Source organism: Megascapheus bottae, chromosome 16 (assembly GCF_031878675.1).
Source record: "Megascapheus bottae isolate mThoBot1 chromosome 16, mThoBot2.hap1, whole genome shotgun sequence".
Taxonomy (NCBI): domain Eukaryota; kingdom Metazoa; phylum Chordata; class Mammalia; order Rodentia; family Geomyidae; genus Megascapheus; species Megascapheus bottae.
In genome coordinates this window covers 41,621,964-41,636,832 of record NC_143524.1, presented here as the reverse complement: position 1 = coordinate 41,636,832, position 14,869 = coordinate 41,621,964, and the positions used below count along the sequence as shown (strand labels likewise).

Here is a 14,869-nt window from a genome sequence, read left to right as displayed (position 1 = left end):
TACTCCACACTACAGTTTCCAGACATTCAATTAATGTTGCCTTGAATATACTTAGACCTACCTAACGTTTAGTATATTCAGATGACCTTTGATAAGATGTAAAAAGAAGCTATTTAATATATAATGTAAAAATATTTTACAAATATAGACTAAAAGTGAAAAGAATCTAGGAATCCTAAGCCAGAATGTTTAATTTTTGTTTACTAGAAATTTCAGAGTTTTTTCTTTCGGTGATGCTGAATAAAATCTTTAAGGACATAGTCATGGACAAAAGATAGAGGGTATAACTGCATAAAAATAGCCTTAGCATCCTATGATTTTGCAAAGTAATAAATACAATCAGTTAAAAAATAGCTAAGAGCTAAATTAGAAAGAAAAGATATCTGGGAAGTAGGGAAACTTGCCCTGAAATTTAAAAACTAAAGAAGGAAAACACAAAGAAAGAATTTCCTCTGGGTCTGAACTGGCATTAACTGCCACCAGAAGTAATAAGTTCTTTTGGCTATTTGGACAGGAACAAATAATGGTAGATGTGTCAGGCTGAGGGTTAAATGTCCTGTAATGTTTATAAAGCCCATGATTAAATATGTGCAGAAGGATGTGGAGAGAAAAAAGATAAAACAAGAAGGGCAAGCTGGGTACCAATATACACCTGTCATTCTAGCTACTCAAGAGGCCAAGAGCTGAGGAGGGAGGAGAAGAGACAGGAAGAGAGAGAGAGAGAGAGAGAGAGAGAGAGAGAGAGAGAGAGAGAGAGAGAGAGAGAGAGAGAGAGAGAGAGAGAGAGAGAGAGAGAGAGAGAGAGAAAGAGAGAGGAGCTCCCATAGGGCCTTGGGAGTGGCGGGCATGATAACAAGCCCTGAGCATCTGCCTGAGGGCTCAGGTAGGCCTTGTGGGGGCTCCACGGTGGTGAGTGGCAGGTTCTGTGAGATCGAGTCCCGGCCTGCTGCTGGCTGGTTAGGCATGATGTGGATCCTCTGGGCATGTGGAGACGCTCTGAGGGCTCTGGGGACATCTGGAGCTGAGCTGTGTACTGGCTGTGGGAGACGCCTGTGCTCACCCCACCTCTCAGTTTCGTGTATTTTCCAAAATGGTTTTCATCTATCTTGAGTATTTATCCCAAGAAACCTATGACTTCCTATCTTCAGTTTTCTCAAGTATTTAGAGCTCAGAACCCAGATGTGAAAAATAAAGAACTAATTCAACAAATTGTAGCGGCATGACAGGGACTTGCTGAGTCAAAAAACAAAACAAAAATATGAAGATGCTTATAAGACAGATGGGAAATATGCAAAGAAGAAATACACAGATTTCAAGAACAGCTTTCTGCAACTGAGTTGCTATCTTTAGAAAAAAGAAATCAAAGGAAAGCATAAAAAAAGAGGGAGTTAACATGTCTTGGAAACCCCCCCCAAAAAAATTCATTGAGCCTACAACATTTTTATAGCTGAAAACTTTCAACAAGCCGCAGGTGTTCCACCTAAGGAAAAACTGAGGACTTTAAATGATATGTGGGAAAATATGCCTGATTCTCAAAAGCAGGTATTTTCAGCTTTCTGAAGACAATAGCATTGGTTATGATAATGAAATGAAATCTTGGGAAGGACGAATGATAGAAGTTGGAAGAAGTGATCTTGTACGTCAAGGCAGGAAACAGTCATCCACATTTGCTACTGAGAAAGAAAACTTCAAGGAAGACTGAGTTGTGTTCATGATGATGAGGCACAAGAAGCCATAGGTCTCAATGCCTGATGTAACCTTAGAATAGATAAAGGTAGTAAGCATTTTGTATTCAGCTTCTTTTTCTTTAGCCCATGGATTTCAGCCAGTTGAACGTACTTTGTGTTAGTATTTGTAAAACCCAAACAGATGAAGGTCATGAAAAATTTTGTGTTTATAAGAGCCACAGCCTGGCACAGTGGCTCATGCCTATTTTCCTAATTTCTCAGGAGGCTGAGATCTGAGGATCACAGTTGAAAGCCAGCCCAGGGAACTAAAAAGTCCATTGAGAATCTTATCTCCAATTAATCACTAGAAAACCAGAAGTGGTACTGTGGCTCAATGGGGTAGGACGTTAGCCTTGTGCTGAAGAGCTCAGGGACAATGCATAGTCCCTGAGTTCAAGTCCCACAACCGACCAAAAAAAAAAAAACAGTCAAAATTCTTCCTGCAAATTTAGCAGGTAATTATTTTAGCTTGGTAAAGGTAAATCAGACTGTGAAGAGTTGTTTTTTTTTTTACACGGATGCTGATCATGTACAGGATAATCTCGCCTGTGCACCTCCCCACCATGGAGTCAGAGGCTTGTTTTCAGATAATTATATGCTTTAGACATAGACTGAAAGCCTCACTGCCCAATTGTACAGAAAGTACAAAGTGGGGGAAACATGGACTGTAGGTGATAGTTGAACCAGATGTTTGAAAGAGTTACTGACCCTGAAACAAAAACCTTTCTATTCACCATTGTAAAATATTGTTTAACAGTGAGGTGAATGCAGTCATCCAACTGGGTAGATGGTGCTCCTTGGATAGACATCCTTGGATAGACACCTGATTCGCCAAGAAGGATGTCAGACTTGAACAGCAGTGACAACGGCCTCCCCACCACAGTCTTCCTGACAGGGATCCCAGGCCTGGAGTCTGCCCACTTCTGGATTGCCATGCCATTCTGTGCCATGTATATCGTAGCACTTGTGGGCAACGCTGCCCTCGTGCTGGTCATCAGAACTGCCAGCACTCTCCACACCCCCATGTACCTCTTCCTTTGCCTCCTCTCACTCGCTGACTTGGCTCTCAGCTCCACCACTGTGCCCAAGACACTGGCAATCCTGTGGTTCCATGCCAGTGAGATTTCCTTCAGGGGGTGTCTGGCCCAGATGTTTTGTGTGCACGCAATCTATGCTCTAGAGTCCTCGATTCTTCTGGCCATGGCCTTTGATCGCTATGTGGCTATCTGCAACCCGCTGAGATACACGACCATTCTCAATCACACTGTCATAGGCCAGATTGTCTCCGTGGGGCTATTCTGTAGTATAGCTGTTGTCTCTCCCTTCATCTTTTTGCTGAGGCGACTGCCCTACTGTGGCCACCGTGTCATGGCTCACACATATTGTGAGCATATGGGCATTGCCCGGCTGGCCTGTGCCAACATCACTGTCAATATTATCTATGGGCTGACCGTGGCTCTGCTGGCTATGGGCATGGACTCCATCCTCATTGCCATTTCCTATGGCTTTATCCTCCGAGCCATCTTCAGTCTCCCATCCCATGATGCCCGACACAAGGCCTTAAGTACATGTGGCTCTCACCTAGGTGTCATCCTTGTCTTCTATATCCCTGCCTTCTTCTCCTTCCTCACCCACCGCTTTGGCCACCAGCGAGTCCCCAAGCATGTGCACATCTTCCTGGCTAACCTCTATGTGCTGGTGCCTCCTGTACTCAACCCTGTCATCTATGGGGTGAGAACCAAAGAGATTCGGGGTCGACTTCTGAGGCTGCTTCGTTTAGGAAAGACTTTAAGATGAACTCTGAACAAGAGTATGAGACACCCTCCCTGCCCCATAAAAATAGAACTGAAGATCTTGGCAAGGTAGTCATTACGAAAGTTAAACAGAGACCTCTGACAGGAGGTAGATGGCATCAGGTGGGAAAAAAATGCTGGACATTGTCATTTACATTTTATTTTTCATGTCACTCAAAACCTATTTCTTTTTGCCTACCAATCACAGTGGATTTTAGAGGGACTTGGCTTTAGTTTGTAGCTTTAATTTATTTATTATATTCAACCAATCTTTTCAAAACCCTCAGATTTACCAACAGCACTTGGCTGAGACGTCTGCCGAAGGTCGGTGCTGCTTTATGTCAGTAGCCTCTTGGAGCCTTGCTCAATCTTAGTTATGGACTAAATTCTTCACTGTAAAAACAAAGGTCATTCTGAAAGAAGTTATTCATGGAGCAAAGGAAGAAAATAAAGGTCCTATTTGTTTCATTAGAAAAATTATTTCTAAACATATTAAAATTATTTATGAAATGTATAGATTTTTCGCTTGCTCATTATTTGTGTGTCCTTACAAAAATTGTATTATTCTAGGATAGTAAGTCTTTCTAGGATATAAAATGGTTATATTGAAAATACTTATAAGAATGTTTAAATTTTCAATGTCAGTAGTTACAATATCAGGAAAATAATATCCATATTTCCCTGTTAAAATTTTTCTATTATGGTTTTTAGATGTCAAAATTTTTGAAGTCTTATATAACATTTTTAAATTATTTTAGGAAAACATACTTTTTTATATAGTATTGGAGTTTGACTTTGGGCTCTGTGCTTGCTTGACTGATGATCTACCATTTAGACGTATTACTCATACTTCCAATCCTGGTTTGTGTTTTTCCATTTTATTTTGAGGTTTACTTGTCATTGTTGTTATTGTTTGGGGTTTTTTTGTTTTATTTTGTTTTTGAGACCAAGTATCACAGACTTTCTACCTTTCAAACAAATATACCCTATGTCTCAGCCCACTGAGCAGCCAAGATTACAAGTGTGAGCCACTGGTGCCAAGCTCTTAAACATTTTTAAATGTCACTAGCTCACATTACTTTGAGAAGCTAAAATGTATTCCAACCTAACAAAATGCATTGTTCTGAAGTGAAAGATATGGAATTAGTTGATCCTCAAGGTATGCTTTAATGAAAATAAATCTTGAAACAACGACCTGATGGTTGACTGATGTCAAGGGAAACCAACAATCAGGACCACGTATTGCCTTATGAACCTGGAAGATAAATGAGCCATGGTTAGAAACACCCTGGGCTTTGCTTAATACCTGGTATCAGTGTCATGAAACCCTGCATTTCCTTGAACATGCACTTTATAAGTAAAGTCTAATTCTCTATATCCATGCCCAATACCATAATTTTTACTACCACTCACACAGAATGCTAATGCATCTAGAACAGGTAAGCAGTCATGAAGACTCATAAAAGGGAAGAAATCAGAAGGCAACAGGGAAAGAAGACAGAAAGTACCAGACCAGACTGAAAATATTTCCTTATTCATTTCTTCCTCATTCATGCATTAATCATTTTCTTTGTCTTCTATGACAGATACACTGCAAGTCAAATCCTTAGGGAAAGACACTTATGTTTTCACACCTTAGCTTTACATACAGTCAATAAATAACCCCATTGCCCAAGTCCCTTGACCAAAGGAGGAAGGAATATAGAGAGAGCTGAGCTGAAGGCATTCAGTGAACTCAGAAAACTGGGAAAGGAGCAGATGACTTAATACAATTGACACAGTACATTCGTGATCTTCTCTGCAAGGATACAACAGCATTTGTTCTCTTTCCTAAACTAGGCTCTGTGTTTAGACACAGAGTTGCTGCTATCGCACCAGCACACTCTTCCCCTAGACAACTCTGTGCCACACAATACAGCTTCTCTCAGAGCACCCGTGCATCTCCTAACTCAGAAAACACCACAGAAAATACGCGCCTTTCACACAGGTAAGTTCTTAAAATCGTGTTCCCTATGGTCTGAGTTCAAGTAAGTCAGAGTTCGGTCATGTATTGAATTGGAGGTTGACAGCTGAACCTTAAAAAGCCATCATTGTGACTAATAGGCAAGAGGAGAGAGTAAGACAAGTTTGGGAGAGTGCAGCCAGTGTGAAATGGCAGTAGCCAATACTCTTTTTCCACTGTTCCCAAAGTGAACATTTAAAAATTAAACGTGCTCTGACACCAATCATTCTGTTGTTTCCAGCTAAATAGATGCTGTCAGCATAGCAGGTATCTGGTGTTATCTGAAAATCTCCAAGCAAATAGGAAGGGGCTTCCTAGCTCTGTTTATCTCCTTGGAGTTCCAGTAATGTTGTATGTGGCATTAGAAACAGATACTAAATAAAAATGGTTGGTTTGGAAGAGATAGAAGTTCAGATATTGGGATGAGATGAAACACTGAAACCTGAATCTGAGCATATGAGACCCAGTTTTAGGTCTGCCAGTAACAAGCCTGAGGAGTTGCAATGGCATAAAGACATGGAGTCCACAGAGAGGGATTTCCTAAAGTATAGAAAAAATAGTTAAAGATCTCTGTAGAAAGGGACAAGAAGAATGCCTACCCTTAAAGAGAAAGACTAAATAATCAAGCAGGGGGAACCAAACAAAACAGAGTCCAAATCACAGGGGTCCATTCACATTGTTGTTGAATGATGAAAGAAATGGAAGATTCGTTTGATTAGATACAATAAAACTCTTCCCAGGTGCTTGAAAAAGCGGCAGATATTTGTGTCCATCTACAAAAATTATTTCCTGGAATGTTATTCTGATAAATCAGTCAGATGCCTAATGTCACAGGCAAGCATGCCCTCACCTGCTAGAGACCTTCATCTGTCAAGACAGATGTCAGCCGCTAACAGCAGTGACAACGGCCTCCCAGTCACAGTCTTCCTGACAGGGATCCCAGGCCTGGAGTCTGCCCACTTCTGGATTGCCATGCCATTCTGTGCCATGTATATCGTAGCACTTGTGGGCAACGCTGCCCTCGTGCTGGTCATCAGAACTGCCAGCACTCTCCACACCCCCATGTACCTCTTCCTTTGCCTCCTCTCACTCGCTGACTTGGCTCTCAGCTCCACCACTGTGCCCAAGACACTGGCAATCCTGTGGTTCCATGCCAGTGAGATTTCCTTCAGGGGGTGTCTGGCCCAGATGTTTTGTGTGCACGCAATCTATGCTCTAGAGTCCTCGATTCTTCTGGCCATGGCCTTTGATCGCTATGTGGCTATCTGCAACCCGCTGAGATACACGACCATTCTCAATCACACTGTCATAGGCCAGATTGTCTCCGTGGGGCTATTCCGTAGTATAGCTATTGTCTCTCCCTTCATCTTTTTGCTGAGGCGACTGCCCTACTGTGGTCACCGTGTCATGGCTCACACATATTGTGAGCATATGGGCATTGCCCGGCTGGCCTGTGCCAACATCACTGTCAATATTATCTATGGGCTGACCGTGGCTCTGCTGGCTATGGGCATGGACTCCATCCTCATTGCCATTTCCTATGGCTTTATCCTCCGAGCCATCTTCAGTCTCCCATCCCATGATGCCCGACACAAGGCCTTAAGTACATGTGGCTCTCACCTAGGTGTCATCCTTGTCTTCTATATCCCTGCCTTCTTCTCCTTCCTCACCCACCGCTTTGGCCACCAGCGAGTCCCCAAGCATGTGCACATCTTCCTGGCTAACCTCTATGTGCTGGTGCCTCCTGTACTCAACCCTGTCATCTATGGGGCGAGAACCAAAGAGATTCGGGGTCGACTTCTGAGGCTGCTTCATTTCGGGAAGCCTTCCGTGTAAACTGGGAGAAGTTGAAGAGAAGAAACCTAAAGGGTAAGATTACAACCATCTACATTTACCTGCATGGAAACCTACAATAGGAAAAGGCTAAAGCTCTGGGAGAAAGAGGAGTGGCCAGATTGTATAGAGAAAGGAATCATCTTAACACTATTTTGTTCTGAGACATGATTTACTAAGGACCCAGTTAGTTGTCAATCAAGAGAAGACTGAATATCATTATGTAACTGCTTTGCTGAGGGTCCAATGGGAAGAAAAATGAGTTGGGAGGGAATTTGATCCTGACTTACACAAATTCAGGTAACAGTTAAGAACACAAGCCATGGATGGTGTCAAAGTACCTAGACTTGAGTCTTACTTTTTTCACCAGTACATCTTTAATCTTGAGCATATTGCTAATATTTTTATACCTCATTTTGGCCAAACTGTTAAATGAGGATCAGAGTCCTGTCCATCTCTTTTTAAAAATGATATCTTTGTTATCTTTAAGTAGCTGTATAAGGGGATACTGAACTCTTAATGTTATAGTATGGAATGCAAATGTTGATTAGTGCAGAAAACTTAACACAGAGCTTTAGATATAAATTATTCAACAAAAAAATAAAATGAGAGGTCAAGGTAACATCTCTAAGCATTATGCATTATTATGCAAGTTATTTAACTTCCATAAAACTCTTAAAATACTATCTTGTATCACAGGGTTATTGTGATGAGTACCTTACTTAATGAAACTGTGTAATTAGTGTTCAGTGGAAATGTATTTTCTTCCATTCTTCTTCCAGACATGCATTTAGAGTTCTTTCTCTTTTGAACAAATAAAGTCATAATATTCAATGTACGTATGTATAAAAGGAAGTGGAAAACAATGGGACTGGTAGGGAAGCGGCATTTACGAAGGGAAAGGAGGGTGATGGAAGGGCTAAGTCTGATCAAAGGGCATTGTATATGTACATATATACATATATACACGCGTATATATGTAACTTTATTTTTATTTTAAGAGCCCGTAATTCAGAGAAACTGATTGTCTGAAGTGATAAAAGTCTACAAAAGAAGAAAAGATGCTACTAGTCTAAGGTTATACCCTTTAATAGACATTATTCTGCACAAATATCCTGCCTTTTAGATTGGAAATGATAGAAGATCTGAATCTAAATAGCCTTGAACTTAAGTATCATTTTTCTTTTTTCCTTCTTTCCTTCCTTTCTGCCTTCCTTCCTGATTTGGGTTGTTTTTTTTTTTTTTTGCCAGTCCTGGGGCTTGAACTCAGGGTCTGAGCATTGTCCTTGGGCTTTCTCAAGGCTAGAACTTTACCACTTGAGCCACAGCACCACTTCCAGTTTTTACTATATATATGGTACCAAGGAATGAAACCTGGGTCTTTGTGCAGGCTAGGCAAGCACTCTACCATTAGGCCACACTCCTGGCCCCAGTATCATCTTTCTTATCTACTACATTCATGAATTAGGTCATCCCACTTAACTATCTCCAGACTTGACAAAGTGTTTATTATAAGTAGCTGAAACAAAGTCAGTTCTCAGTGTTGGCAACCTATAGGTAGTAAATCTTTAATTCATAAAGTATATATGTCTCATTGTGTCTATATAACTTGGTATATATTATTTGTTTTCTGATTAGCTCATTCTTACTCTAAAACTTTATCACAGCAGACATTTCATCTGTGCCTTATACATCATTAGTAAACACATAGTAAATATTATGATAAAAATTATGGGTCAAAATGGTATGTATCATATTGTTTATTGAATTAAGAGTATCACTATTATGCTATTTTAATGAGTAATGAAAATGTATGCTCAGCATAGTGTCTGTTACTTAGGAACTTGTTTTGTGCTTGTTTGTATTACCCGGAGGGAGTTCATATAGAGGCATATCCATAAACTTGGGATAGAGGTTTGCCTGAGTTTTAATAAAAAAAAAAAAAAGAAAAACAAAAAAACAGGAAAGCAATGATAAATCTGATACCAAAGCCACAAGTGACTCAGGAAGTATCAGCTTTGGCTTTGCCAGTTCAAACTTATGCTGGGCTTTCTCCTTTGAGCTCTTTTGTGTGAAAACTCCTAGCTCTTGATGGATTCTTGTCAAGAATCTGCCCCTCCAGCTGACTTTGAACCACAATCCTCAGATCTCAGCCTCCTGAATAGCTAGAATTACAGAATTATGCCATTGGCACCTGGCAGAATAAAGCATTTTGTAGGATAAAGGAAACTTGAATAGAAGGAGAGAATGGTGTTCAGAGGACTAGCAGTTAACCAGGATTCTTAAACAAATACCAAAGAAAAACTCTAGTTCAGTGGGAGGTTACATGTATTTTCAATCCTATAAGAGACTGGTCTTATAACCAGAGAAATACAAATGCAAAACTGTGCCACAAAGAGGCCTTTTGGGGTGATCAACAACTAGGATTCCTTCCTGGCTACTCTGGAAGACAGTAGGAATGGCATTGCTGATTGAGCATGAGTAATAAAAACAAGAAACTTTAACTTTACCTGTGATTAAAACTTCAAGAAGATTCTGTTGTTAGAGATAGGATAATAGACAGAGCCCATTTTTGAAACCACATAACATGATCAATACCTCTCCATGTAATGTTCCCTTTGTCTACTCACCCCCCCAAAATGACGACACACGTGAGGATCCAAGCAATCTTTTTTTTTTTTTTTAATTTAGAACAGTCTTGGGCGATGTAGAGGGAGGAATTCCTAAAAGTGAATTCCCCCTCCTCCCTTTCCTCTCTGTCTTCACAGATTGGTGCACTGTGAGCACAGCCCTAGGCCAGTGGCACCCCTAGAAGCCTCTCAATGGCAGCATGGATGTCTCCATCTGTGGCTATGAGGGCCTGCAAGTTTGCGTCATGATCAGCAAAACCTAGGGCCTTCAGCTGCTCCAGTTCTTGTTGGTAGCGACTTTCAGTAAAGAGGAATGAAGGGACTGTAGATTGGGTAGACTGGGAACAGGCATTGGCCAGTGCATGGAGGAGCTGGAGAACAGCCAGTGTGGGTTGTATGGGGTCTTCTCTAAGACCTTGCCTTCTAGCCCTGGCTTCTGGGACTCCTCTAGCCACACGTGGTCTAGCTGGATCTCTAAAGAATGGTCCCAGTCCAGGCACCTCCTTGGACAGTATCTGGAGGCCTTGTTCAATCTGGATCAATGCCTGCAGTGCACGTGGGTTGGTGAGAATGGGAAGAAGTGGAATATGATGTAGCAGGGGGCTGCTGGTGGCCAGCTGGTGTAACAGAGATGGATTCTGCTGCAGGACATGTAAGGCTCGGCGCAGAACAGGGGGTGAAAGTGTCTGCTGACTGGCTAGGTAGCCTTTCTCTATGTGTTGCTGGCTGTCCTGGGAGGGAAAATCTTGCCCTGGGTATAAGTCTGGTATACCAATTTTGTACCCCGAACTGACCTGATTTGGGGCCAGGCCCCTGGCATGGGCGCCTCCTCCTGAACTAACCTCTTGTACCAGTGGCCTGGTAGGTGCAGAGGTGGTAGGGATGCTTGTGGTGGTGGTGGTGATAGTATCAGAATTGCTTTGAGCATTGGCTTCTCCTCTGAAAGAGTCAGAACTTGAAACGTAGCCTTTGGAGGCAACCAGTAGAGCCAGAGGAGAGAACATGAGCTGTTGTATATCAGAGTAGACAGGGTGCATAGCATTATCACCACCTGGTACTGCATTTAAAGAGTCCAGGCTCCGCTTTTTTTCCGGCAGTAGTACATGTTGCCGGATTGGCTTCTGAAAGGTTTCCAAAGTCTTGAGGGCCGGGTCACGTCTCTGGACCTGTCTTGAAGCTTCAGGAACATTGGCTTGTTTCTCACTTGCCAGGCCTTGAATTAAAGGGTCTTCCAAGAACTGCACCAAAGATTCTGGTGCCATCATCAGCAAGGGAGCCAGCTGGCAGAAGATATCAACCAGTTCGGGTAAATTCCGGGCCAGCCGGCCCAGCCTAGTTGGAATGCCTGCACTCTCAGAAGCTGGTGGTTCAGAACGATGGGTGCCGTGGCCTGTGGGACCTGGCAGAGTTCCTGGACAGGTTGGCCCTTTCAAACGAGTTCTCACCACCAGGTGAACTGTCGATCCATCCAGGATGCCACGCTGGCTCAGGATGTCTTGATCACGAAGGATCTTTCCAGTGAAGATGAGAACCAGTCGGTCAGGGTCACAGTGAAGGCGTTTGGCAATCTGCTTCTTAAAGTGGCAAACATTGCTATTTTCCGCCAGCAAAAAATCCTGATAGTCCTGTGGGGTCTTGACAGACACGCGAATGGTCTGTGATGATGTCTCCCGACCAGATACCAGCTGACTGTCTCCTGCTTCTTCTCTAGCCCGTGCCATCCTTCCTTGCAAACAGAATGCTGGGTTAGTTGAGGGTACTATGGAGCACAAACCTGTAGAAGCCTAGGTCTGGCACTGAGCACACCTGGGTGCAGGGACCAGTGGGTGTCCAGCGATGTCCTTTCACCCACGTCCTGCAGATGCCACCTCCCAGTGTAGCCCTGCAGCCACCTGGTTCCATAAGAGGGGCAGCTTGCTCCTGCCTTAGACCAGCCTTTGGGGGTATGATGTCAGTGATGAGGTCATAGTTAGAAGTCAGGCTTGAATGGGGGAAAGGTAGAGAGCTTACCACCAGCTTAGGGCTAGGCTCTCTTCATGGTTTGGTTTAAGCAGCAGGAGAAAAATGTCTCCACTGTCTAGAAACCTTTTGCCCAGAACTTTGTTCCACCATTGACAAGCCTAACATTTGTGTTTGATAAATGTTTGAACATGGTAGAATTGAAAAGGTACTAATCTGAGCATTCGGGAGCATGGATGCCAGTCATTAAGCCCTCAATAAATTACTGAAGACTGAACCGTGGTCAAGCCAAGTCCTCAAGTCCCTGTGCCGTCAGAGCAGTATGGAGATATGTATAATTAGTCCATACAGACTTAAAGGGGTCTATAGTTATCTTTCCTCTGAGGTCCTGTAGGCTGAAGACCTCTGTAGTTTTAAAGACATCAGTATATTCCCCAAAATTTGTCAGCCAGGTTGCTCTCAAAGGGAGCCGATAACCTTGACTCAGGTTCAAAGACAATAAAAATAATCTGAATTTGGCTGCCTAGAATGTCACCTTATAGAAAACACCTAGAATTCATGAGTGTCATGAGCATCTAGATCTTTCTGTGCTATCACACATTGATACATGCTCCTAAACATTGTTTGCATGAGGATCTCGTGTCCAACCTACATCAAGACCTGCAAACTTGTCATTTCTCAGACTGAAAGAAGTTCCCACTCCCAGGAGCTTTTAAGGCAGCTGGGCCTCTCCTCGTGGGCATACCTCAATGCAGCATCGACATGTAAGTATTCCTGCATGGCCAATTCCTTTGGAGATTCTCTTTGGATGGCCCTCCAAAGAATCAGATACTCTTAGTGTCTGGCTTTCTCTCAGGAGATACAATAGGAACAAGAATTAAGAAATAGTCCAGGTAATTGATCACAAACTACCTTTGCAGTCAGATGTTGGTAGCTCATAGTTGTAACTCTAGCTTAGGAGGCTTATATCAGACAATGGTAGTTTGAGTTTTCAGTCCATGCAGAAAAGTCCCTGAAGCGTTGTCTCCAAAATAACCATCACAAAGCCAGCCTGAAGGTATGGCTCAAGTGATAGAGTTCCAGGCAAATAAGCAATAAGAAGGACACATGCTCACTTCAAATCCTGAAACTGTCCAAAATATATTCATTAGCTCTTTAATTAATAAAAGCTTGGTTTATTGAATGTGAAATGACAAGAAACTTGACTTATATGTAAACATTGTATTACATGATATATATGAATATAAAATTATTCTATGCTTTTCATAAACCTTTTGAAACTCTGATAAAGATTCTTTGTTCATGACATGTGTCTTTGTTTATGATGTATATAGTTTTACAATTTTCTTTCTGGAAACATTTTTTACCAATTTTATTAAATTTATTCTCATAAAATGAAAACAAAAGATTTTTTTACCTTGCTAATTGTTCTTAAAGGCAAAATTGTTCTTAAAAGGCAGGTGCGGTGGCTCATGCCTGTAATCCTACCTACTCAAGAGGCTGAGATCTGAGGATGGGGTTCAAAACCAACCCGGGCACTAAAGTCCGTGAGACTCTTACCTCCAGATAACCACTACAAAACCGGAAGTGGCGCTGTGGCTGAAGGGATAGGGTGGTAGCCTTGAGCTGAAGACCTCAGGGACAGCTCCCAGGCCCACCTAGAATCCAAGTCCCCATGACTGACAAAAAAAAAAGGCAAAACAAACAAAAGAAATAGAATCACTTTTTTATTTTTGCAGGTATTATTTTCCCTCTTATAGATTCTAAGGTGAACCATCTGTCAGGTACCTTTTCTAAAAGGTTGCATTGGCAGAGCCTGAATAATTAAAAAGAAGCAGGTGATCTGACAGAAATGAATAATACCATCATGGCCATATTTAATTTGGGGTCTATTTTAGATTTCATGAATGCCTGTTCAAGCTAGAGATGCAGACCTGCTATTCCTTAGTATGCACAGGCCTTGAAAACCACAGAGTTACAGCAACTAAGCCTAGAGCCAAACCAAATTTATTAATCTTTTACCTCAATGTGCACTACAGAATTGTTCTTGTGCAAGTCTTTCCCGCTTCAAAGCTTACTGCTGACACTCTTCAAGTCTTATCCCTGCAAATACTCTGAGAAGACTTTTCTATCTCCCTGGGCTGGGCTAGCAACAACCTGTTTATACTGTTTGTGGCTTTTCATATTTTTCTTCATAGCACTTATAGTTTGTCATGGTGCATAATGAGTGTCATCATGCATTCAATTTGAACAATTCATGTTACCCTATCATAAATTGCTGAAGTAGGGTTGTCTCTATCTCATTAACATTAAATTCCTAATAGCTAGCAGATGCTGAGCACAAGAAAGGCATAGGATTTTGAACAGGAAGTTGCAAGAAATCAAATCTCTAAATCCTGCTACCAGGGCTGTTATGAACTAAGAGGTTTGGAAAATTAGAAGGCAGCTGTGTATCTATATACATAGAACTCGGCATGGAAGCTTGAAAATGACAGCCTTTGGAGGAAATAACTATAAGAAACTGTGTCAGTCATTCATTAAGGGAACCCCAAATTAAGAAAAACTAAACACAGACTACAAAAGCACTATTTCTACAGTATGCAAGGTCTGGAAGACTTCTAGAAAGAAGACCAAGAATTGCAGCAAAACATCTTCCTCCTCATCTCTGTTTGTCTCTTTCTCACTCCGTGTGTGAATTTTTGTGTCTCACTCAGCTATCTGATTCTGTGTGTGTGTGTGTGTGTGTGTGTGTGTGTGTGTGTGTATGTGAGTGAGTGTGTGTGTGTGTGCATGTGTATGTGTACGCATGTGTATGTGTGCTTCTTTCTGGTTTCTCTCTGTCTCTCACTCGGCTGTCTGACTCTGTGTGCATGTGTTGTGTGTGTGTGTGTGTGTGTGTGTGAGTGAGTGTGTGTGTGTGTGCAT

The 14,869-nt window shown here is 42.0% G+C and overlaps 3 protein-coding genes and 1 pseudogene across 6 annotated transcripts; 3 read left to right on the top strand and 1 right to left on the bottom strand.

Moving 5' to 3' along the window:
• The first annotated feature begins 846 nt into the window (after window positions 1-846).
• On the top strand, window positions 847-1,702 carry LOC150053345 (transcription factor A, mitochondrial pseudogene; annotated as a pseudogene).
• Window positions 1,703-2,567: 865 nt separating this feature from the next.
• On the top strand, window positions 2,568-3,524 carry LOC150053344 (olfactory receptor 52D1-like). Its single transcript, XM_090348608.1, has one exon. The coding sequence runs from the start codon at window positions 2,568-2,570 to the stop codon at window positions 3,522-3,524; it is 957 nt and encodes a 318-aa protein (XP_090204734.1).
• Window positions 3,525-6,401: 2,877 nt separating this feature from the next.
• LOC150053343 (olfactory receptor 52D1) lies at window positions 6,402-7,358 on the top strand. Its single transcript, XM_090348295.1, has one exon. The coding sequence runs from the start codon at window positions 6,402-6,404 to the stop codon at window positions 7,356-7,358; it is 957 nt and encodes a 318-aa protein (XP_090204421.1).
• A 2,664-nt stretch (window positions 7,359-10,022) lies between these two features.
• Window positions 10,023-13,596, bottom strand: LOC150053342 (ubiquilin-4-like). Of its 4 annotated transcripts, none has more exons than XM_090348292.1 (3): window positions 13,505-13,596; window positions 12,857-13,073; window positions 10,023-11,711 (listed from the first exon to the last, which is right to left on the bottom strand). In XM_090348292.1, the coding sequence occupies exon 3, from the start codon at window positions 11,704-11,706 to the stop codon at window positions 10,147-10,149; it is 1,560 nt and encodes a 519-aa protein (XP_090204418.1). In that variant the 5' UTR covers window positions 11,707-11,711; window positions 12,857-13,073; window positions 13,505-13,596; the 3' UTR covers window positions 10,023-10,146. The 4 variants fall into 4 exon arrangements, with proteins under 4 accessions (XP_090204418.1, XP_090204417.1, XP_090204420.1 ...); XM_090348291.1 differs by having other exon boundaries at window positions 10,023-11,707; XM_090348294.1 differs by lacking the exon at window positions 12,857-13,073 and having other exon boundaries at window positions 10,023-11,707; window positions 13,505-13,593.
• Window positions 13,597-14,869: the final 1,273 nt, after the last annotated feature.

Bases quoted from the DNA above. Each gene is read 5' to 3' on its own strand.
- LOC150053344 (XM_090348608.1), top strand. From the start codon at position 2,568: ATGTCAGACTTGAACAGCAGTGACAACGGCCTCCCCACCACAGTCTTC.
- LOC150053343 (XM_090348295.1), top strand. From the start codon at position 6,402: ATGTCAGCCGCTAACAGCAGTGACAACGGCCTCCCAGTCACAGTCTTC.
- LOC150053342 (XM_090348292.1), bottom strand. From the start codon at position 11,706: ATGGCACGGGCTAGAGAAGAAGCAGGAGACAGTCAGCTGGTATCTGGT.